The following is a 22,244-nucleotide window of genomic DNA, read 5'->3' as shown; positions in this document are numbered from 1 at the left end:
ACTTGACTTAATTTGGACACTTTGGCCTCATAAAAAGCAGTTAGTCTGCTGCTTGTTCATTAAGGGAAGACGTGAATCTTTCAATATTGTCATCTGGAGTTTTTTCAATTTGTTGTATCACCTTTTATTCTTTGTATTTTGTGACCTATGTTTTCAACTGTATTTTTTCACTGATAATACTCAACTTTATCATTTACAACTCTTTAAATGATATAAATATTCCCAGAAAAAGTAGGCATTTCATTATGATTAATGATATATCCATTAGTTTTATAAAAATTAGAGAAGCAATATGCAAAATTAAGTTGCTGAAACTTAAGAGAGATGAATGTTAAAAATTAAAGGAATGATGAGGTTGCAAAGATTCGAACACGACCAAGTGACTTTCACTTTCTCTGGTTGCTCAGGCAGGACCCATAGGTTTGGATTAGATGTAGATCTGAGCTACAGTTTTACAAGTTTAGAAACTAGACTTTGTTGTTTCTTAGTGTAACTAGAGGTAGACCATGTTCAAGGGTTCTGCCTCATGCCTGTGAAGTTCATTCAATATTTAACAAGGCCTCCTATTGTAAGGCCTTGTTCTAGGGGATGGCTATTATATTTATTGGAATAAAGATTTAACTCCATATGAGAGAGACCAGGAATGAAACAATAGCTTAAACAAGATAGAGGTCCATGCTTTTAGGATGGTTCTACTCTATGAAGTTACTAGGGATGCAGCTTTTCCTGTCCTCTTCTGCTGTTCCTTAGGCCTTGCTTGCCCTTGTCTGCATGATGCAAGGTGGCTAACCACCATCTTTGCTTTTCAGTTAGCATGAAGGAGGGAAGTGACTGAGAAGGGTACACCTTTTCCATTTAAAGGAACAACTTAGAAGTCACACACATCACTTCTCACATTCCATCGATCAGAACTTAGCAATGTGGCTACACCTAGTTGCAAAGGATACTAGGAAATTAAGATGCCTAGCTGAAAGTTGGAAATTCTGTTACTAAGGTGAAGGGAAAAATGGGTATTTGTTATCTGTAAGCAGCTTCTGCCATAGGAAGGTAGTGGTGAACAAATTATACAAAGTCCTTTGACATCAAAAAGTTTATAATCTGTAGGGAGAAACAGACTAAACAAAAACCAAAAACAATATCTATATAACATATTTAGTATATATATATGTTTTATGTATGTTTGACACACAAAAATTTCAGGTTACAGTAGTTGCTGGGAGAAAGTATAAAATAGAGTAAGGGAAGGAGAGAGAGGACTCTTGTTTGGGGACAAAGTGAGAGAATGTAAACCATAGAAGGATCTTAGGGAAGAGTAGAAAAACAGTTAAGTGTAAAGATACTAGTGTTGGAAAGAGTTCAGGCATATTTTTGGTATAGCCAAGGAAATTCATGTAGCTGGAGTTGAGTGAACAAGGCACTTAGGGTGAGTTATCTGACCTGGGGAAGGAAATATTTCTTATGTTTTCCTCTTTCCCTCTTAGCATGTAAGTTTCTTCTTTCCCCTTTACCATGAATACAGGGATTTTGTTTTATTTACTGTTCTGTGTCCATGGTGAATAGAAGGGTATCTGGCACACAATTGCCCTCCATAAATTATCTAGTGGTATAATCTAGAGTATATTGTACAGAAAGAAGCAGAACAATTTCCATAAAGTATTTCTTGTTTTCATAACAAATGCATGTTTATTTGTAAAATTGCCATTCAGTTGGACATCCAGTTGGTTCTTCTAAAAGTACTTTAATTTCCAAAGTACTTGCTATAAATGCAAATTAAAATATTTTAATTAAAATGCTGAGAACTGACTCAGTAACAAAATACATAAGATAAAGTTTTTCTAGATAAACTTTATACATAGCTTATATTTTTATTCAAATTAAGCAAAAATTAGAGAAAAATTAAAAACCAACAAGGAGGGACTTCCCTGGTGGTCCAGTGGTTAAGACTGCACTGCCAGTGTAGGTGTGGGTTTGATCCCTGCTTGGGGAACTAAGATTCCATATGCCATGAGGCACAGCCAAAAAAAAGCAACAAGGAAAAATAATAGTTTCCATTTCCATAAGAAAGTATAGTGCATATTTTAGTATATTTCGTTTTCAACTTTATGCATATATATTTATTGAAATAGATTAATTTTTCCTATATATCCTCTTTACGTACTTTTCCAACAGTGTAGGAGGGTTCCCTTACAGCCTCTCCAGCATTTGTTTTTTGTAGATTTATTTATTGATGGCCATCCTGACTGGTGTGAGGTGACACCTCATTGTAGTTTTGATTTTTGATTTGCATTAAAAGTAATTTCTCAACATCTTTCAGTTGCTTTTGCTTATATAAGGCTTCTCCCATTGTAAGCTTTGTGCAGGAAGGGATTTTTTGGTTTGGTAACTGCTATAACTCCAGCATCTATAGCTGTACCTGAAACATGGTAGATACTCAAATGTCTGTTGAATGAATGAATCTGAATGAATGAAAGCATGACTGTGAATAGATGAATTTTTAAAAACAGTAGCGAGAATTAACGCTTTTGTCCTAGTGTAATTACTGAAAGAGCCCCCTCTCAAGAGGCTTGTTTTTGAACTTCTCTCAATAAACCCTGAGAAAGTAACAGTGCTTCCTGAAACCATCAAGAAAGAAAATGTCGGTGACATTGCATACAGATGTAGGTGATATTAAAATAGAAGTCTTCTGTGAAAGGACACCCAAAACATGTGAAAATTTCTTGGCTCTTTGTGCCAGTAATTACTACAATGGCTGTATATTTCATAGAAATATCAAGGGTTTCATGGTTCAAACGGGAGATCCGACAGGTACTGGAAGGGGAGGTAACAGTATCTGGGGCAAGAAGTTTGAAGATGAATATAGTGAATATCTTAAGCACAGTGTTAGAGGTGTTGTATCTATGGCTAATAATGGCCCAAATACTAATGGATCTCAGTTTTTCATCACCTATGGGAAGCAGCCACATCTGGACATGAAATACACAGTATTTGGCAAGGTGATAGATGGTCTGGAGACTCTAGATGAACTGGAGAAGTTACCCGTAAATGAGAAGACATATCGACCTCTTAATGATGTACACATTAAGGACATAACTATTCATGCCAACCCATTTGCCCAGTAGCTATAATAGACCTGGACAAATATTTGGCAAACTATTCAAGGAACACACCTATTATGGTTTACTCAGTTTTAATTATGTCAAAAATTGCAGCTTGTTTATAACTAAGATCTTCCGTGAGTTGCTCGTAGCAAGAGGGGCCAAACAGTGTTTAGTCCTATTTTTAGAGCATATTCTATGACTGTTATCTAATGCATTTCTTTAATTAAAAAAAAAACCCTGTGTTTAACTTTGTATTTTCATATAAACATTCATTTTTAAATAATAAAAATAAAAATAAAAACAGTAGCAGATAGCTCTTATTGTTTTTGAACCCTGCCTTTTTAAAATTTTTCAGTGTTTCGTGGGGTTTTTTTTGTTTGTTTTTTGGGGGTTTTTTGGTCAGTGTTGCAGTTAAGGCAGACTTAGTAAATGTACCTTATAGGGATGTGTACTATTTAGTCTGTCCCTCTAGAATGTTTTTTCTTTCTTCTCAAATACTTTTCTTCAGTTAAAGCAGTATAATTACTCACTTATCACCCATTTTTTAAATCCACATGCTTGCTATAGGCAAGGGATTAAGTGGAATACTATTACTTCCTAGAAGCAAGGAGTTATTAGATTTTGTATACTTAAAAATAAGCTTTTGACCGGTTAATTGTAGCTTTCTGGCTCATTATAAAGCTACTTCCTTTTAGAACTTGGATTTTCACTTTTGGAATCAGTAATGAATATTACAAAATTATTTTCTCTGGAAGATGTGTATAGAAAAGTAGAATAACAATTTTTTAAGATTGTGTAAACCTGCTTATTAAACAGAAGATAGTCTTACGTTTTCCAATACCTCCGAAATAATACATGTTCTTCAGTTATTATTAATCTGAGTTTTAGCTGATTCTTAAGACTTTCCCATGTCACACTGATTTGGGGAAAAAATATATTGTTTCTCTGACAAAATCATTTAAAAGCTCAAGCTATGACTTCCATTTCATTGTTTCTATAAGAGGGTTTGAGGTAGCTTTTGCTCATTTGCTTTTCTGCCATCCTTTTCTAGTTCAGTAATATTTCTTAGATCAATGTTGTGATAAGACAATGTAAGGGGAAAAAAAAGTACACACTCATAACTGATACTTGTGCTGTAAATTGGAGAGTCTTTTGGAGATCGTTCTGAAACATCCTTTCATCTGTAGTTTCAGTTTTTAAATACACACCTAGGAAAACAACCTGAGAGAGAAAATCCTCAGCAGCTTCTAGTGAAAGATTCATAGAGTGAATCTATAAAATGCCATGTGCCTAATAATTGAGATGAATATGATATTTGGAAATGTGTGTAAAATGATGTTGAAAAAAATAACAAACTAATACACACATACTGGTTACAGTTATTAAAAAGAAGAGGTATATTTTCGGATAGGGATTAGTAGAGAAAGCACAATAGAATTGTGCCCTTGTTTATGGAATCTTTTTCAGGTGAAGAGGTTTACATGTTTACCAGTGCAATAAAATCCAGCCACTCAAATAAATAACAATGGATAAAAGGAAAACAATTCATTTAAATTTGAAAAATGCTTGCAAATGGACTGTATAATTATACATGTATATATAAGCAAAAATGTGAATAATGTTTATACACAGAAAACTCTAGGTGTCATACTTGAGCGAAAAAACTTAGTATTTACATGGAAAGAAAATAACTTCTGAATTCTGAAACACACCTGTTACCAAGTAGAAACTTTCTAATTGTTATGTAACTTTATTCTTACAGGCCAAAGAGTGTGGCCAGATGCAAAATAAGTGGCTGATGATAAACATTCAAAATGTACAAGACTTTGCATGCCAGTGCCTCAACCGTGATGTATGGAGCAACGAGGCTGTGAAGAATATTATCCGGGAACACTTCATTTTCTGGCAGGTGGGGAGAGTTAATCAAACATTTTATAGCATTTTACTTTGGTAGTATGTGGTGTCTAGGAGGAGGAAGTAGGTTATAAGCTAAAAAAAAAAAACAGCTGAATTAAGTTATTACATATGAAAACATAAAGCCACCCATAATGGCTAAGATAGTAAAGACAAAAGAAAATTAGAGCATCAGTGAAGGGAAGGAGGAAAAAACGGAAGCAAGACAAAAAAAAAAAAAGAACCAAGCCATATAACCATATAGTACGCGTACTTCAGAAGAATTTTAACATCATTTTTTAACCATCTTGATAAGAGTGTATAGCTGTACTGTTTAACAGAAATGTAATACGATTAAAATTTTATTGTAGCCACATTTTTAAAAGTCAAAAGAAACAGGTGATTGATTTTAATATATTTTAAAAATCAGTATCTATGATATAAAACTAATGTTAAAATATTGATTGAGGCATTTGGGTTGTGGGTTTTTTTTGGGGGGGAGTGTTAAGTTTTCAGGATCTAGTATGTATTTTACATTTATAGTATAGCAGTTAGGATTAGTCACATTTCAAATGCTTCAGTAGCACATGTTCTGGGGGCTACTATAATTGATAGTGCAGATGTAGAAGATTTGAAGGAATTGAGAAACTTTTGTTTAATATGTTGATTTTAGCTTGAGTTTGGTAATCTTTAACTGTATGTCCTTAAATTTGTCACTTAGTCTTTCTGGCTCTGGTTTCTTTTTATATAAATTACCATGCTAACAGTAGGTGATCTTGTTCCAGCACGGGTTCAATCTCTGGTCAGGGAACTAAGATCCTGCATGCTGTGCAATGCAGCAAAAAAAATTTTCATAAAAAATAAAAACTTCTGAATTAATTTTTTCCCCACTCTAAGATATGCTGTTAATGTTAGTAATTTGCCAGTTCATTCTTTACAGGGCCCTGAATTCAGTAAGTTTTTTTCTGAACAGTAACCTTTTATTCAGCAACTATTGATTGAGCATCTGTTTGCCTAGAGGTATGCTGGGCACTTGAGTTGATAATCTTAACATATTGTGATTTATTAAGATATATGTAGTTGAGAGTCAGAAGTGACATAGATGGACAGGTGACTTGAAAAGGAAGAACTGGGTCAAGGAGGAAGGATGGATTGCTGTATTTCTGTAAGGGTCAGAAGTGACTCTGAAGGCAGGAAGTGAAGAGTTCACATTAGGTGACCTTCATTTTCTCTGTAGGCAATGAGAGCCTAATATGCCAAAGGTGTTTTTGGAGAATTAATAGCTGTTGGTACATAACAAGGTACTTTTTTAAGAGGCTGATTTTTTTTTTTTTAATATGTATAATGACTTAACAGGTCTATCACGACAGTGAGGAAGGTCAGAGATACATACAGTTTTATAAGCTAGGGGATTTCCCCTATGTTTCCATCTTGGATCCACGGACAGGTAAGGTGTATTTCAGCTTACGGCCTTTAACCTATCGTGTATCTTTCAATTACCTAAATAATCTTCAATTTTATCTTGGGTCCAGTTTCAAGATTGTCTGTAGTAATGTATATGAAAGGTTCTTGTTCATGTGCCTCTGAATTACTTAAAAATCTATTGATGTGTGTATTTAGGGAGTTTGTTAGGAAACAACTTTGGGAGATGGTACTATTTTAAATTTGCAGTTCTGTTCTTTCAAAGAATAATGGTTTATCTTATCATTTTTAAGGATCCCCTTAGGTCATTTATTTAAGACTGTTCAGATACTCATTGTAATCCCACCAGAGAAGCAGAGGGTAGAGCTAGTTTCATTATTAATTGATTGAGTTTTGTATATATATTGCTTTGTCTGAATCTCTTCTTCCTAAATAGCAATAAGTGATACCAGCAGATAATGTAGTTGTTCTGTCATGAAGGCTGGGAATCTCTTAGGTTCGTTATAATTAATGTATCTTCTAGGTTATGAAGACACTGTAACTTAAGTGGTGATGGGTGGGGATATGTTCCCAGTAAATTTTAATTGTGGTATGCTGAAAGAAATACTTAGTGAGAATTCAGAAAGGATGTTGGTTTTATTATATTTCTATATCCTGGTTTTTAATCTTTAGGTCAGAAGCTTGTAGAGTGGCACCAGTTAGATGTATCTTCTTTCTTGGACCAAGTAACGGGATTTCTGGGTGAACATGGGCAATTGGATGGACTTTCTAGCAGTCCCCCCAAAAAATGTGCCCGTTCAGTAAGTATGACTGAGAGGTGGTGATGGGCAATTAAATATAATTGTATAGAAGTGCCTTGTGTAAAATGTTTGAGGTTAAGATGGTAAAGATAATAATGTAAGTGGCAGACAGTTAAAATATGTGGCTGTACAGCATCTTACATTTTGATAGTTTCCCACATAAGGGTTCTTTCTTCTCAGTGAAATTGCAAGATTCATATTTCCACTCTCACTTGCCGCCAGGGTCAGGCATGGGACCTAAGGCCTGGATTTAGAACTGAACAATGTGAATGTGTAACACTGAGCAGGGCAGCTCACCTGTGAGCCCAGTAACAGAGAAACCCACGTTTTGAGAGGCAGTACTGTTTGGACTGTTGGAATCCATGTCTAAGCAGCAGCAGAAATGATATTTTTGCTAGAACATCTCTCATGGTGTAGTTGGGCATTATTTCTGATTACATAGCTTTAGGCCCTAGCTCTCAGGCCCACCTAAAGATTATTTCTATATTTAATTCTATAATACGCTATTACTAGGCAGACCTACTTGATAATTGATAGCAAAATTAGTTTTAAGTAAGAGACCTTCAAAGTTGTGGGAATCTTTCATTGATTATAGGAACTATTTGGGTTTGATGGCAGTGAGGATGGAATTAATTATATAGAATCTGACTTTAGTAGTCTAGTACCATGCAGTAATGAAACAGTTCCTTAAATTATTACTGAAAGTAAAGTGCACATTTAAGGAGAAGCTGTGAATACTTGCCAAGGGTTTGTATAGAATTCATTTTTCCTCCTCCATTACTCATGAATTTTACTTAAGTAGAATTCTTTTTTAAGACATTAAAAAATCGAGGAAGTTTCTGTGACTTCGCTGAGAGGGTTTTCTCATCTTTTGCAATCATAGGCTGAAATTGTCAAAATCCAGAGCCTGAGCTTTTGAGTTGCTGAATTACAACATAAATTTGGTTTAATATTTCACCAGATGTCTTATAAAAGTTAAGGAACTTGGTAGGGAAAAGAGTGGGGCCATAAAATTGGACAGTTACATAGGGCTTATTTGGGTGACTAGTACCTCAGACCCCACTTCTGAACTAAATAATTCTCTGACTTAAATTCTGATCAACTCTGTACAAGAGAAACTGCAACACATAATAGCTTAAACAAGGAAGACATCTTTTCTCAATAAGAAGTTCAGAGGGAAGCAATCTAGGACTTGACTGCTGTGGATGTCATCAAGGAACCAGGTTCTTTCTCTTTTTTTCCCCCCACTTCCATCCTTAGTCTTGGCTTTTATCCTCATGATTATGGTATAGATGCTGTGCTCCCAATATCACAGTCTAATGGACAAGGAGAAAAGAGGTGATATCTTTATTACGAAGATAAACAGCCACAGATAAAGAATTCTGCTTATTTTTGCTGGACACAGTTGCTTGGACACCGTTGAGGTACCTTTTAATAAGGAAGCAAAGATGCTAATTGTGTCTATAAAAGGAAGCATGCCCCACTAAAAAATTCCATTTACCAGTTTCCCTTGCAGCTAAAAAAAAAATTGTGGAATGGAACTAAAACATCACTTACAGAGAAAGTAAATAACTAAGTGCCTGTATTAAAAAAGAAAGCTTCAAATTAATGACTTGTTTCCATCTTAAATGAAATGAAAAAGGACCCACACAGAAAAAATTAAATCAAACCCAAACTATGCAGAAAGAAAAGGGGAAAGAACAAAGATCAACCAGTAACTTAGAAAACAAAAGAAAAAATTAAATGAAACCAGAAGCTTGTTTTTTAGAAAGTCAATAAAATTGGTAAGCCTCTAGTCAGATGGTCAGGGGAAAAAAGCCACAAATTACCAATTACAGGATTGGGAGAGGAGCCATCCATATAGATATTACAGTTATTGAAGAAATAATAAGTAATACAGTGAATAACTTTATGTCAAATACTTGACCTTTAGGTAAAAAGGACAAATTCCTAAGAAGACACAACCTGCTAAAGCTCATTTAAGGAAAAACAGATACCTGAATAGTCCTATTAATATATCTATTAATTAAATTGAATTTGTAGTTTAAAACTTCCACAAAGAAAACTATACCCAGGTGGCCTCCCTGGTAAATGTCTTCAATTTTTAAGGAAGAAATAATGCTAATTCTACACAAACTCTTCCAGGAAACCAAAGGGGAAGAAATACTGCCTAGTTCATTGTGAGGCCAGCATTAACTTGATATCAAAACCAAAACCAAAAACTGAGCTTTGTTTTACAAGGAAAACAAAAAACAAAGAAATTAAACCAATAACCCTTATTAACAGGGATACAAAAATTCTTAACAAAATTTTCATAAATGAGTCTGATTTATAAAAAAGCAGTGTATTCTAGCCAAGCAGTTTATAAAAAAGCAGTGTATCCTAACCAAGTGGGTTTTAGCTCAGGAATGCAAAGTTGGTTTAATGTTAGACAACCAACCAATGGCGTTCACTAAAAAAGAAAACCATATTATCTGCCTCAAGTACAAAGTTAAATAGAAGTAGGATCTTGTAAGTTAGGAATCAGAGGAGAATGAATGTTGAATAGGAAGCCAGCAGTATCTACTACGGTGGCAGTCTTTAAAATCAAGCTGCATGCTGTGTAATATCATTATTTTAAACCTACAGTTCACTTAAGCCATTGCTGGTCACATGGGTACATCTACTTGCCTTTTTATTTATTTATATATATATTTGGTGCTAAATTAGCCTTAGTGAAAGTGAGTGAAAGTGAGCTCGCTCAGTCATGTCCGACTCTTTGGGACCTGTGGACTAAGTCTCTTCAGTGTCCAACTCTGTGCAACCCCATAGACGGCAGCCCACCAGGCTTCCCCGTCCCTGGGATTCTCCAGGCAAGAACACTGGAGTGGGTTGCCATTTCCTTCTCCAATGCTTGAAAGTGAAAAGTGAAAGTGAAGTCGCTCAGTCGTGTCCGCCCCTCAGTGACCCCATGGACTGCAGCCTTCCAGGCTCCTCTGTCCGTGGGATTTTCCAGGCAAGAGTACTGGAGTGGGGTGCCATTTACTTCTCCAGGGGATCTTCCCAACCCAGGAATCGAACCCAGGTCTCCTGCATTGCAGGCAGATGCTTTACCCTCTAAGCCACCAGGAAAGTCCAATTTACATATATTTTTTGGTGCTAAATTAGCCTTAAGTAAGTAAAGTCGCTCAGTCGTGTCCGACTCTTTGCGACCCCATGGACTGTAGCCTACCAGGCTCCTCCCTCCATGGGATTCTCCAGGCAAGAGTACTGGGGTGGGTTGCCATTTCCTTCTCCAGGGGATCTTCCCAACCCAGGGATCGAACCCGGGTCTCCTGCATTCCAGGCAGACACTTTAACCTCTGAGCCACCAGGCAAGCCCTAAATTAGCCTTAAGTTGCCTTAAAATTTAAAAAAAAAAATTTTTTTTATGTTATTGGCAGATAGGGTAAGCCAAATTGAAACTCCTTTAGTTTTTTGTTAGCAACCTGAACTTTTTATTATGGAAAATTTTAGAACAGAGGAGTTTATTGAGCTTCTGTGTGTCCATTAACTAATTTCAGTCATTAACAACTTGTGGTGAGTCTTGTTTCAGCTATACCCCGTCCTTTGAAGCAAATCTCAGGATTCATTGTTTTATTTATTATTAATTCTTTGGCATGTATTTTTAAAAGATAAAAGATTCTTTTTATTTTTAGAAATAATAACAGTATCCCTAACACATCTGCAGAAAATTAACTGTAGTTCCTTTATATCATAAAATATCCAGTGTTCAGCTTTTGACTATCATAAAAAATCTTTTTGTATAGTTTGGATTCACTCTAGTAATGCCTATTTTGCGACTCAACAAGTTTAGTGAAATCTGTGACAGTAGGACTTTTCCACGGGGAGAACTGTTGAAAGTCGCTTTTCGTGGTCGGTCACAATCAGAACCTTCATTGAAATTAAGTTTGGAAAAATGTAGTTGTTTTTTCATATTTTTTATACAGTATTTTGTTTTGTTTGAATGTTAAAGATCTGACTGTTAGTTTTTTTGTAAAATGATCATTACTAAGTTATTTATTTACTGATAGCCTTCTGTGTGCCAAAGCAGTGCTGGTTAGTGAGCAAGATAGACATCTTTCTTTGTGCTTAGTCATGTTAAAGACTAATGTTTTGACTTTTATATTTAAAACCTTAATTCATGTCTTGTTCTGGGCAAGGAATAAGTTGTTTTCTTGATTTTATTCACTTTGATTTCCCCCACCCCACATCCTGCCAAGTCCTGTGCTTGCAATCATTGTGCCAGATGGTGTGACAGTTTTTATTTTTGTGTTTAAAATGCCATTCCAACTTGGCTGTTTAAGACAAAGTTGTTGCCCTCAAATAGCTTAAAATTTAGTAGAAGAGATACATCCAGCAGACAATAATAATGGCAAGCTGACTGTTTGATTTCCCATGCCCTATTTGACTTGATCATTTTTTTGGTTTAACTGTTTTCTTTTTCTTTCTACCCATGTTGTATGACTGCATCTTGCAGGAGAGCCTTATAGATGCAAGTGAAGACAGTCAGCTAGAAGCTGCCATCAGAGCCTCCTTACAAGAGACACATTTTGATTCCACACAGACAAAACAGGATAGCCGCTCAGATGAAGAATCTGAATCTGAACTTTTTTCTGGCAGTGAGGAGTTCATATCTGTTTGTGGCTCTGATGAAGAGGAGGAGATAGAGAATCTTGCCAAGTCTAGAAAGTCTCCCCACAAAGATTTGGGGCATAGAAAAGAGGAGAACAGAAGGTCAATGACTGAGCCCCCTGCCAGAACTGAGCCTGGAACAGCCACAAACCACCAAGGATTGCCAGTCATGGATTCAGAAATATTGGAGATGTCACCTGAAAAATCAGATGGAATAGTGGAGGGCATTGATGTAAATGGTGGGTCACATTTTAAACTTCCTTTACTTAAAACTTTAATATTACTGAAGAGAATTATTTGTTTAAATTAGTGTTCTGTCACACAGCTATATATATATATTTTTTAACCCTTTCTTTAGGACCAAAAGCACAGCTGATGTTGCGGTATCCAGATGGAAAAAGGGAACAAATCACTCTTCCAGAGCAAGCTAAACTACTAGTAAGTTATATCTAATTTACTTGAAGCAGAAAAACTACTTGGTGTAATTTGCTTGATGATTCTTTCATATGGGTGTTGGTTAGGTCTCTAACTGGAAACTTCATTGTGGTGAATGTTTAATTCTCACTGCTTTATTTCCTCCCCACCTTATCTTGGGCATCTTGCATAGTCTGTTCTAGTCAAGGCTTCTCTGTTCCATAGCTGCTTGCAATAGAAACCCAACTGAAATTACTACCTGGAAAAGGAGTGAGGTTTATTTAAAGACAGTAGTGGGGCCTCCTGGATTTCCTAGTAGTTAAGAACCATGACTATTTTCTGTGTGTTTCTCTTGTGGGGCCTATTGAGTTTCCCACTTGTGATTCTCTGCTTCATACCATTCTTCTCTCTGTATTCTGATGACTGTTTGGAAAACAGCCTGTACATAATCCGTAATAGGGATGTATTGAGAGCTTTTCCTCCAGAGTCCATAGCTGATAAGCCTTTCTTTTGTGTTTTTCAACTCCTGGAAAAGAGAATGAATCTGACTTGTTTAGATTAGCCTATGAATGAATCCTCCTTGGGTCAAGTGTTTATACCTGGCCATTGCTATGGCTGAAAATAATTAGACTCTTAAAGACTGTGATGAATGCAGGCAGGCTCTAGCCTCTGGTGTAAATACCTAGAATGTCTCCTAGTCTAGTAATTGGAAAGGAATGGGAGATGAAACAATGAATACAAGTATAGACCACTTTTTTGAGAAGATTGGTTTTGAATCTAGAGTGAGGGAGTGAGCAGCAATCAGGGGAAAAGATGATTGAAGGAGAGACTAAGCATGTTTAAGTCTGATAGGAAGCATCTGTAGAAAAGATGTTGAAGATACATGTAAAAGAATAGTTTGTGGTGGTGGCATGGCAAGAGAAGGCAAGAAAGGATTCAGTGCACAGCTGACAAGATAGGATGAAGGATGCATCTTCCCTGATAAATAGCAGGAAGGAAAACTAATGAAATGTTTAAAAATGAGGATAATAATTTTATAAACAGAAATTAGGTTTGTTTGTTGATGAGGCAGTAATAACCCTGAACACTTCAATGTCATTTACTGGCTATTAATTATTGAGTACAGGTTTAGTATCTCCCCATGCAAAGTGTTATATTGCCATTTCTACAAGAGTAAGCTTCAGTTTTTATAACTTAAACTTACATCTTATCTGATATAAAAATGAATATTGTATATTTTTAAATTATTCATTATGTTCTGTCTTGTGTTCCCATTTAACAACTTTGTCTTTTCTCTTGTTTTTCATAGGCTTTGGTGAAGCATGTCCAGTCTAAAGGATATCCAAATGAACGTTTTGAACTTCTCACCAATTTCCCTCGGAGGAAACTCTCTCATCTGGACTATGATATTACATTACAGGAGGCAGGCCTTTGTCCTCAAGAGACTGTCTTTGTACAGGAAAGAAATTAACATCATGGCCTGACCTCTCTCAGCTTACCCCTTTTTTTCCCTTTTTCTGTGAGATACCATGTCACTGAGTATGCGTTTTGGCTCATAGGACCATAGAGCCAAAGTTGGGCAAGCAAGTCACCTGCCTTCTCTTCTGTTTCTTGTTCTCTCCTGTAATCAGCCTCACCTCCCGCCCTCCCCCCCTGCCTTTTTTTCCTCCTCTCCCATTTCCTTCTTTTTCCTACTTTTTTCTCTCTTTCTTACCTAATCTGGTGACCAAATGGAAGTGTTAGGATAAGACCTCCTAGTACTGGCAGCAGGAAATGTGTGTTCCAATAAGTGGTCTCTTACACAGCACTTTTAGGGGATCAAATGAAATGTTACTCTTCAGACTCCTTTGGTAAAGGAATGGCCAGATTCAGAATAAGAACAGCCTCTCTGTTTTGTAAGCCCTTTTTTAGTAGGGAGAAGAAATTCTCTAACACATGTTTTGTTTTGTTGTTCATGTAGGAAATACCACGTAACAAAGTGCCCAGGCTTTTGTTTACACGGAAAAAGCATCCTTTATAATTACTGCTCATTATATTTAATATTTTTCTCAAAGAACTGCCATCTAGAATTATTTCCATGATATGTGTTATTGACAGAAAGAGTGTTAAATTAGGGTGAGTAGCATGGAGTGGCTTTCAATATCCTAGCCTGAGACAGCTTTCTTCGTTATTACTCTATAAACTATCTTGATCCTGCTAATCTTGGAATGGACGTTTTGTGAGCACGTTGTGGTGACTAGAATAGGAAGGTACTTGCTGTTTTTGCCAGTACAGCATATTAATTCCTTTGGCCCTTCCATTGTTTGGGTCCACAAGTGATCTATAGGAAGGCAGCTGTTCAGTAATCATGAGTACAATGGCTTGTAGTTGTAACCACTATGGTTATTGATTGTCCTATGTGCTTTAAGGCATACTTAATGTATGCCCTGGGGGGAAAAGAAGTTGAAGCTGAGAGTTGCTAACCATGTTCCTTTGGTTAGAAATAATGATTTATCTTTTACCCTTGGTTGGAACTGTCTCTGAAAGGCTCTGGTGATTGAATGAGCTTAATTCCTCATGCAGTTTTTTACAAAAGGTATCAAAACTGAAAACTTAGCTCTAATAGGAGGACCTTTAAAATCAGTTCATAAGAAGACAACATTTAGTAATGGAAGTGGGGAAGATTACCTGTAATTTTCGGGTGTGAGTTTTTTCTGCCAACAAAAGCCACATTCAAATTGTAGTTGGTGAGCGCTTTTTTCAGTGTTATTTAGAAGAGGTCGTCTTGAATCTGTAATACGATTAGACTTACCAGCTTCACGTTATGCTCAATTCTTATTTTGAGTGTTAGAGTCCTCTGAACGGGTAGTAGTAATTCTGGTGGCAAAATCAGAACTTTAACTTGTTATAAAATCATAATACAGAGTGAACCTGTTTTGTTGATTGGGATTTAGATTGATTGATTCTTCTACTTGAGGAACATAAATTGCTATTACTCAGAGACCTTTAGGTTCCCATCTATTTTATTAAGATCACTCTCTTGGCAACTGGGGGATTAAAAAAAAAAAATGCTTGTGTGTTGCTAGTACACAATTAGAGAATACGGTTTCTAATGGTTGGACTTTGAGGGACCCTCCCTAAAGAATGAGTTATGTATGTCCTCAAGAAAATCATGGAAAATTCTGTTTATTCTTCAGTGAGTCCTTTTGAATTAATGTTCTTACATTTTTTTCTAAGTCTGTGTAAGTGCTTATGTATAAGTATATAATTGTATAAATATTTATAAATATATTTATATAATTACAATTTCATTTATACCTTGAGTCAAAGTTCTCTCTTTAGATTGGTGACTGAGTAATACCACTTTGGTGTATTTTCATAGGCTCTCGAGGCTAACTAGCAGCTTCTGATTTATTGAGGAAGCATGGTTTTCATGTTAATTCCTCAATTGTTTCTCTGAACTTGGATAATATACTTGCTATCTGAAGAACAGAGCTATATACAAAGGTGCATTAGAGGGTTAAAAAAAAGTATTGGTCATAGACAAGGTCAAAAATCTAAAAATTCAGGGAGGCACAGGGTACGAGGTGAGGTTATGCTCAGCTTTGGTGCTGTGATGGCACCTATCTCCACTCTCAGCAGAGTCACAGCTAAAGTCCAAATCTGTTAAAAATATGAAGTCAAGAATTTTCCCCATAGGATTCTGTTTCATTCTTTTACCTACTAGTTTCTCTTTGTAAAACATATCTAGAAAACTTAAGACAAATGTTCATTAATGATAAGATGTAGTTCTTTCTGATAAGCTCAGCTCTGGCATATCCATGTATAAGAAACCAAAGTAACTTTTTCAACTTTGATTACTATGAGATGACCACATCAAAGTGATATCAGTAAGCATATCAAAGAGATGGGGCATGAGATATTGATCCAACTTAAATAAAACAGGGGTTTTTAGAGTACAAGATGTAGAGGATTTTATTTTATTCTGAGGCAGGAGTGTAATTATCCTGGGTTTGGTATACAGGCCTACAAGGAAGGCATTATGAATTGTACACAGGAAGAGTATGGATTGTGCTTTGTTCAAGAACTTAATACACTTTATTAGTAAGTCATTTCCTCTGCAAATTCCTTAGCTCTTTGGAGGAGAGGTTTTATTGAATAGATAAAATGAAGTTAGTAAGATTAGGTAAAAATAGTCACTCCTCATAGGTGTTGGAAGCAGCTTGAAAGAGACCTTAAAAGGTAGGAAGGAAAAGAACAAGCTAGGCTTTGATGAGAGTAAATGACAGAAGACAAATATATGGAGATGAAATGAAAATTAGTAGGGAGGAGAGTAACAGGAAATCATTTGAATTTGATTTATGAAGGGACCAGAGAAGAGAACAGCCAAATGGGGGAAGAACAGGAAAGTAATTTTGAGTAACTAACAAGTACTAAGTACTTCATGTGCATTTTCTTCTTTAATCTCCCTAAGGACTCCACAAAGTGCATATTTTCCCCGTTTTATAGATAAGTAAGAAAATTGAAGTTCAGAGAACTTGTTCAGGATGTCACAGCTAGTAAGTGGCAAAATCAGAGCTGGCATTCATGCTTTTTTTCACTCCCGTGCTGTGGTCTCCTACAACAGGAATCAATTTGTTCAAAGGGTTATCTTCTCATTGTTTGGCTCTGTAAGTTATTTGGTTTTGTTTCCTTAAAGCTCATGAGATTTGTACTATGCCTATATAGTCTTATTTACACCATTATTTTCAGCAGCTGATTACTAATTGTTTTTTAAAAATGATGCACTGATGAAAATGTGAAAGGAAAATAACTATGGCACTATTTGCCAAGAAAAAAAATGAAAAGGATAAAAAAGAATTTTATCAACTCTTTTTTTTTTACCATTTTTCAGAAAAGATACAATTATCTTTTCTATATCCCGTCTATATTAGATTGTTGAACATTCTGTGTGTGTATTTTAAAATCTTCTATAAAATTCTGCTTCCTTGACTCTGTAAGTTAACAGTTATTTGAGTCCTTAATCAAAGTTGGAAAAACCTTAATCTAAGATCTGCTTCCTGCCTGTTTTATCCAGTTGGAGAGACACACTACACATGAGATAATAGAACATGTAAACACTTACTTTCCTGAGTCTGAACCATAATTACAATAGAAGTTTAGAAAAGGTAAAGAATAGTGTAAGTTTTATTTAGGGAAATAAAACTGAAAAGTGGCAAAACACGTTTTCTTTTGATTCCCCTGTATTCTTTAGTACCAGCTTTTGAAACTGCTAGATTTAGGGTGTGACATATAACAATAAGGCATTACTAGGAAAGAAGTATTGATCCCAGGATTAAAGATTTAAGCTAGCAGGGATCTCTTTTGGACATTTAGGAAAATACCAGAGGGAGCCACTTGGTACTGGAAAGGGAAGATTTAATTTCTTTTCCCGGGTACACATTTAATGTATTGTATATTAAATGCAGAAGGGGCACTGTATGTAGGTATAAAGTATACTTGGGTTACATCTCTGCCTCTAATTAACAGAGAATTGGACTAGATCAATAGTTCTTAGTCTGTTCAAGTAAAAGGGCTTGTAACATTAAAATCCGGCAGTGGTGGGGAGTTGTGGGGTTAAGTATGGTGGAGAAAATATAAGTGTGCCTGTGGAATTGCAGACCCTTTCCAGAGACTCTGGGAACCCACAGATTGTAGACCACTGAATTATATTATCTCTGAATCCTCTCCACTCCAAAATTTAATGCTCTTGAGTCTCCTCCTTTTATTTTATATATTAATCCCTAGAGTAATCTAAAGTATTCTTGTTAATCAGTTCTTGCTTTTTTCCCTGTGTCCAGGTTTCATTTGTCCAGTAACTTGATCTACCCATACTGTGATGATTGAAATCTCCAGAAGGAGAGTATAATAGTTTCAGGTTTACTAATGACGTTTTAAACACAATTCATTACTTTTAATTAAAACTTAATGCTGTCTTCCTAATCAGTGTTGAGTGTGACTAAAATGTAATAAGAACCAATCATTTCACTGACAGCCAGAGTTAAATTGAATTCTTTATGTGTGCTTAAACAAAGCAGTTTACTGACTAAGCAGTTGTTAGGAAATTGATTTGTGTAAATTGTAGAATTCACTTGGTTTTGACAGAAACAGGTTTTTCAGGATCGAATTAGGTTGACTTTTAAAAATATTTCTTATCCCATAGAGTGTATCTCCATGGTGTCATTTTCTGTCTTTCTGGGTCTCTTTCATTTAGAGCCAAAGAGAGAGAGTAAATAGTACTCAGAAGTATTACTCAGTAGTAAATCACGGAATGGAGGTTGATGAGTAAGTAAAGTCTTGTGTAAAACTAAATGATAGTAAGAAGAACCCACCCTTCTGGTGAACATAGCAATTTTCCAATAAACATGAGCCTTGATAAAAGCCACTTAAGGACAGCTGTGTACTTTGAATATTTAACTTCATTTATTTGCCTTGCTTAGCATTTTACTTACTGTCTTGCCATGAAACTTAGTATTACACTGTATACATTTTAGAATAGTGGTAAAAATGTTCTGTAGTACTGAAAATAACCAACATAGAACACCAAGCCAGTGTGGTGATTTCTCCTGATATGTCGAAATTCTGTATTTCAGTGATGGCTGTTTCGGTCTTTGATTCACCTATATGTCAGTCCTGCTAGAGAGACAGATTAGAATCTTAGCCTTTTTTTAAATAGAGATTATGATGAGCTTGGTAGTTTTCCCATGAAGTGATTGTGTGATTAAATTATTGAATGTAATGAGACCCTTAATTAGAAGATCTTTTAATACAACTTTCTCTTTACATTTCCATTCTCTTCTTGATTTTTGACATCTGTTCTCAGAAAATGTCATGATTTTTAATGAAATTGGATATGTTTAAGAAATTCCATTTCTGACTTTTAATAACTTTTCATTTTTTATAAATTAATATACCAGGAAAGAATTTGAGGCAAACATCATTTTTTATAACTCTCTCTCTACATAGGAATCCTTATTCCAAGTATAGGATAGCTAGTCCATGATACCCTTCCCCCTTCTTTAGCTTATGGAATGCTGTTGTATTGCTTAGAATCTCAGTCTTTCTCATAAACATAATAGTTTTGGTACAGGCTTTTCTTTGACATATGATCTCAAAGTAGAGTTGAGCAATCTAATATGAACTACCTTAATAAAACATAATTTAGTATTTCTGTAAAGCATTTTCAAAAGATAACCAGACTTACTTGTAGGATTAGAGATATAAATACTGATGGTAGTATTTTGCCTAAGAACAATCACATATTAATCTTAAATATGGACATTTGCCTTGTTGTACTTAATTCTGTTGCACCAAACAGCAAGTTTTTGTTGTTTGCTTAATAGTGTTTCCTCTACAGAGATCAAAATGCCCTAAGATTTTATATCCCTTATAAAGTCACTTGGGTTTATAGATTGGAAGAATAAGCTCTAATTAATGTAAGAAAAATTTTATCTCCATTGAAAGAAATTATTAATCTAACTCGGCCACCATGAATCACTCATTTATTAGAAATGGTAAATAAAATGGGAAACATTTCAAATCATTAGATAAATTCTGACTTGGAATTGAATTCTCCCCTCCTTAAAGTCTTTTCTATTTGTTTTTTTTCATAGACTCAATATGGGCATCTTAACTGATAAGGGAGAGAAATTCTTGGTCTGGAACCATTCCCTGCCATTCTGCTTTTTTTTTTTCCTTTGTCAAGGTCGCTGACTCTAGTACGTGTCACCAGGACATATTCAAGTTAATGACGTTGGAGTGTTGATGCTCAGTTGGATATCTTTCTGTTTTCAACAAAATGGTTTTATAGTATGCTTTTCTCAAGCTTCTGTGTTCTTAATAATGAAAAATATCAATAAATGGTGTGATTCAAAATATAAATAGGATTTTGACACTAATCATATGCTCTTAACAGTAACTTTATGATAATTTAACTGCCCTGTAAGTTAAACCTCACATGGAGTGACCAGTGCCACCAGAAAATCCCCTCTTACCTGCTAATTAGAATGAAAGTAGTATGTGACCTCCACATTTCAGCTAATTAGTAATAAGCTTGTAGTGGCTGTTTATCTTACCTATTTGGGGACTTGGGCCTTGTTCCTTTCCTAGGTTTGTCCCTTAGATTTGGAAAGACTATTTATAACTTGCTGGGAGACAGACAGTAAAGCTGTGAGATAATCCTCTAGTCTTAGTTGTAGAGAAATGAGTACAGGTTGATGCTTATATGATACTTGGATTTTGAGGGGCTTCCAGCCAAGCTTTGGCATGAATCTTAGAAATAATTTTATTCACTCCTTTAAGAATCTTTTTTTTAAGAACGGTTTTCCTTTTGGTTGTTAACAACTTCTAATCATCTGGTGTCTTTATTATTATTATTTTAACCTTTTAAGAAAGAGAGTAGGTATTGATTGTTCCATGGAAACTCTCAGGAGTGTTTGTAGGCTTCTCTGCATGCTTTGTATGAGTTCAGTTTTAACTGCGTTTTGAATCATCTGGAATGTCCAATTCTGGTGTCTTCACTATTGTGTTTTTTCAACATTTTTCATGTCATTTTCCAAACCTCACTTCCCATCTTACTCGGAGAAGTTAATCAAGGAATGGAATTTGGGGATAGGGACGAGGGTGGGTTGGGGACTTGAGTGAAGTCAACTTAGGGTATTTGCTTTAGTGTTCTCAAGCAGTTTCTAACGGAATTTAGAAATTCCCTGGGATGTTTGTATACTCAACTTATTCTGGATAAAGTGGTGGTCTCAGTGAGATTTGCATTGTTAATGCAGGACAAGCTCTAAATTTAATCTGTAGTGTAACTTGGTTATTGAATCCAAGAAGGTAATGGACAGAGACTGCTCCTATTGTAGTGTTTCTGGCAAGTGCTCCCTAAAATGCACATAACATATAGTTCTCAATTTTCAGGGCTTTAATCCCATGGTGCTAGGAGAGATCATTTGTTTCTGCAGTTCTTCTCAAGAGTGGGAAGAAGGCTTTGGGACCAGTGAGAAAGGGGCGACAGGATCATCCGCTAAATTTTTTTGTTCAAGACACTTGACAGACCCTCCTGTATATCTAGTAAGAGATAATAAAGGTGCTAGGGAAAGCCTTAAATTTGAAGACATAAGGAGACCATAGAAAATATAAACTTGTAGGAGGAGAAAAACATGCTGTTAGATAAAGCAGAGCTGTAACTGCTGGCTAAGACTCAATGGAACTTCCACTTGCTCTAAAACCAGGGAAATCTTAGATAACTGGGTGTGATATCTATAGATACACATAGTCTATAGGTAAATAATTTCTAAAATGAGGATCTTTCTCTTGGTGATCCTCTGGTTTTGGCTGTACCAAATTGTGAATATTCTTGCTGTGTTGTACCCAGTTACTTTATATTGATACTGCAACTTGAATTGGGGAGGGGGCGGTGGGACATATAGGGTGGGGGAGGGAAGGGAGTCTTTCGAAGACATCAGCTCACTGTGCTGAGAGAGGGACCAAACTCAAGGAAACCTCTGATCTATAAATTCAACTGCTGCATTTTTTTATAAATACATGTAAATGTCCTGTTGTAATATTTGATCTTGGAAATAAAATCAAAAACTTTTCAGTATTAGTTTTTTTGCGTTACTGTTTTTGTGAGGTAAGACTGGGTACTGTTGATACTTTTGTTAATACAATTCGGGTTTGCTTGCCCTCATGTTCTCATGTTGAGGACACTGATGTTTACTGACAAAGGTTAGTTCATCATTCTTTTATCAAGGGTAACGTTTGTTAGCTTCTTCTCTACTCTTAGTTATATGATAAAAGCTCTATGAATGTTGGCTGAACTGTTCATGAAATTGTTGGGTTAGATAGCGTTGTAAGGAAACTAAGATTATATATTTGATGTATTGGCAGTCCAATGAATACGTCACATAGAGTCTAGTCTTTCAGACCAACAGTGACTAATGACTAAGGA

At 35.7% G+C, this 22,244-nt stretch overlaps 2 protein-coding genes across 3 annotated transcripts in view; both read left to right on the top strand.

Annotated features, from left to right (window-relative positions):
• Positions 1 to 21,896, top strand: part of UBXN7 (UBX domain protein 7) — a 58,020-nt gene extending 36,124 nt beyond the window's left edge. For both annotated transcript variants that reach the window (XM_018046200.1, XM_018046206.1), the window contains exons 6-11: positions 4,861 to 5,007; positions 6,348 to 6,438; positions 7,086 to 7,213; positions 11,712 to 12,105; positions 12,225 to 12,304; positions 13,590 to 21,896. In XM_018046200.1, coding sequence (XP_017901689.1) covers positions 4,861 to 5,007; positions 6,348 to 6,438; positions 7,086 to 7,213; positions 11,712 to 12,105; positions 12,225 to 12,304; positions 13,590 to 13,751 — 1,002 coding nt within the window. In that variant the 3' untranslated portion in view covers positions 13,752 to 21,896. The remainder of the gene's footprint in view (positions 1 to 4,860; positions 5,008 to 6,347; positions 6,439 to 7,085; positions 7,214 to 11,711; positions 12,106 to 12,224; positions 12,305 to 13,589) is intronic.
• LOC102173689 (peptidyl-prolyl cis-trans isomerase-like 3) lies at positions 2,542 to 3,345 on the top strand. The gene has a single exon (XM_005675064.3). It carries the CDS (start codon positions 2,634 to 2,636, stop codon positions 3,117 to 3,119), a length of 486 nt encoding a protein of 161 aa, XP_005675121.1. The 5' UTR covers positions 2,542 to 2,633; the 3' UTR covers positions 3,120 to 3,345.

This window comes from Capra hircus, chromosome 1 (genome assembly GCF_001704415.2).
Source record: "Capra hircus breed San Clemente chromosome 1, ASM170441v1, whole genome shotgun sequence".
NCBI classification, from domain to species: domain Eukaryota; kingdom Metazoa; phylum Chordata; class Mammalia; order Artiodactyla; family Bovidae; genus Capra; species Capra hircus.
Note: the sequence above shows the minus strand (reverse complement) of the source record. Positions and strands in the feature narration are given on the sequence as shown.

Coding starts and splice junctions, on each gene's coding strand:
- LOC102173689 (XM_005675064.3), top strand. CDS start 2,634: ATGTCGGTGACATTGCATACAGATGTAGGTGATATTAAAATAGAAGTC.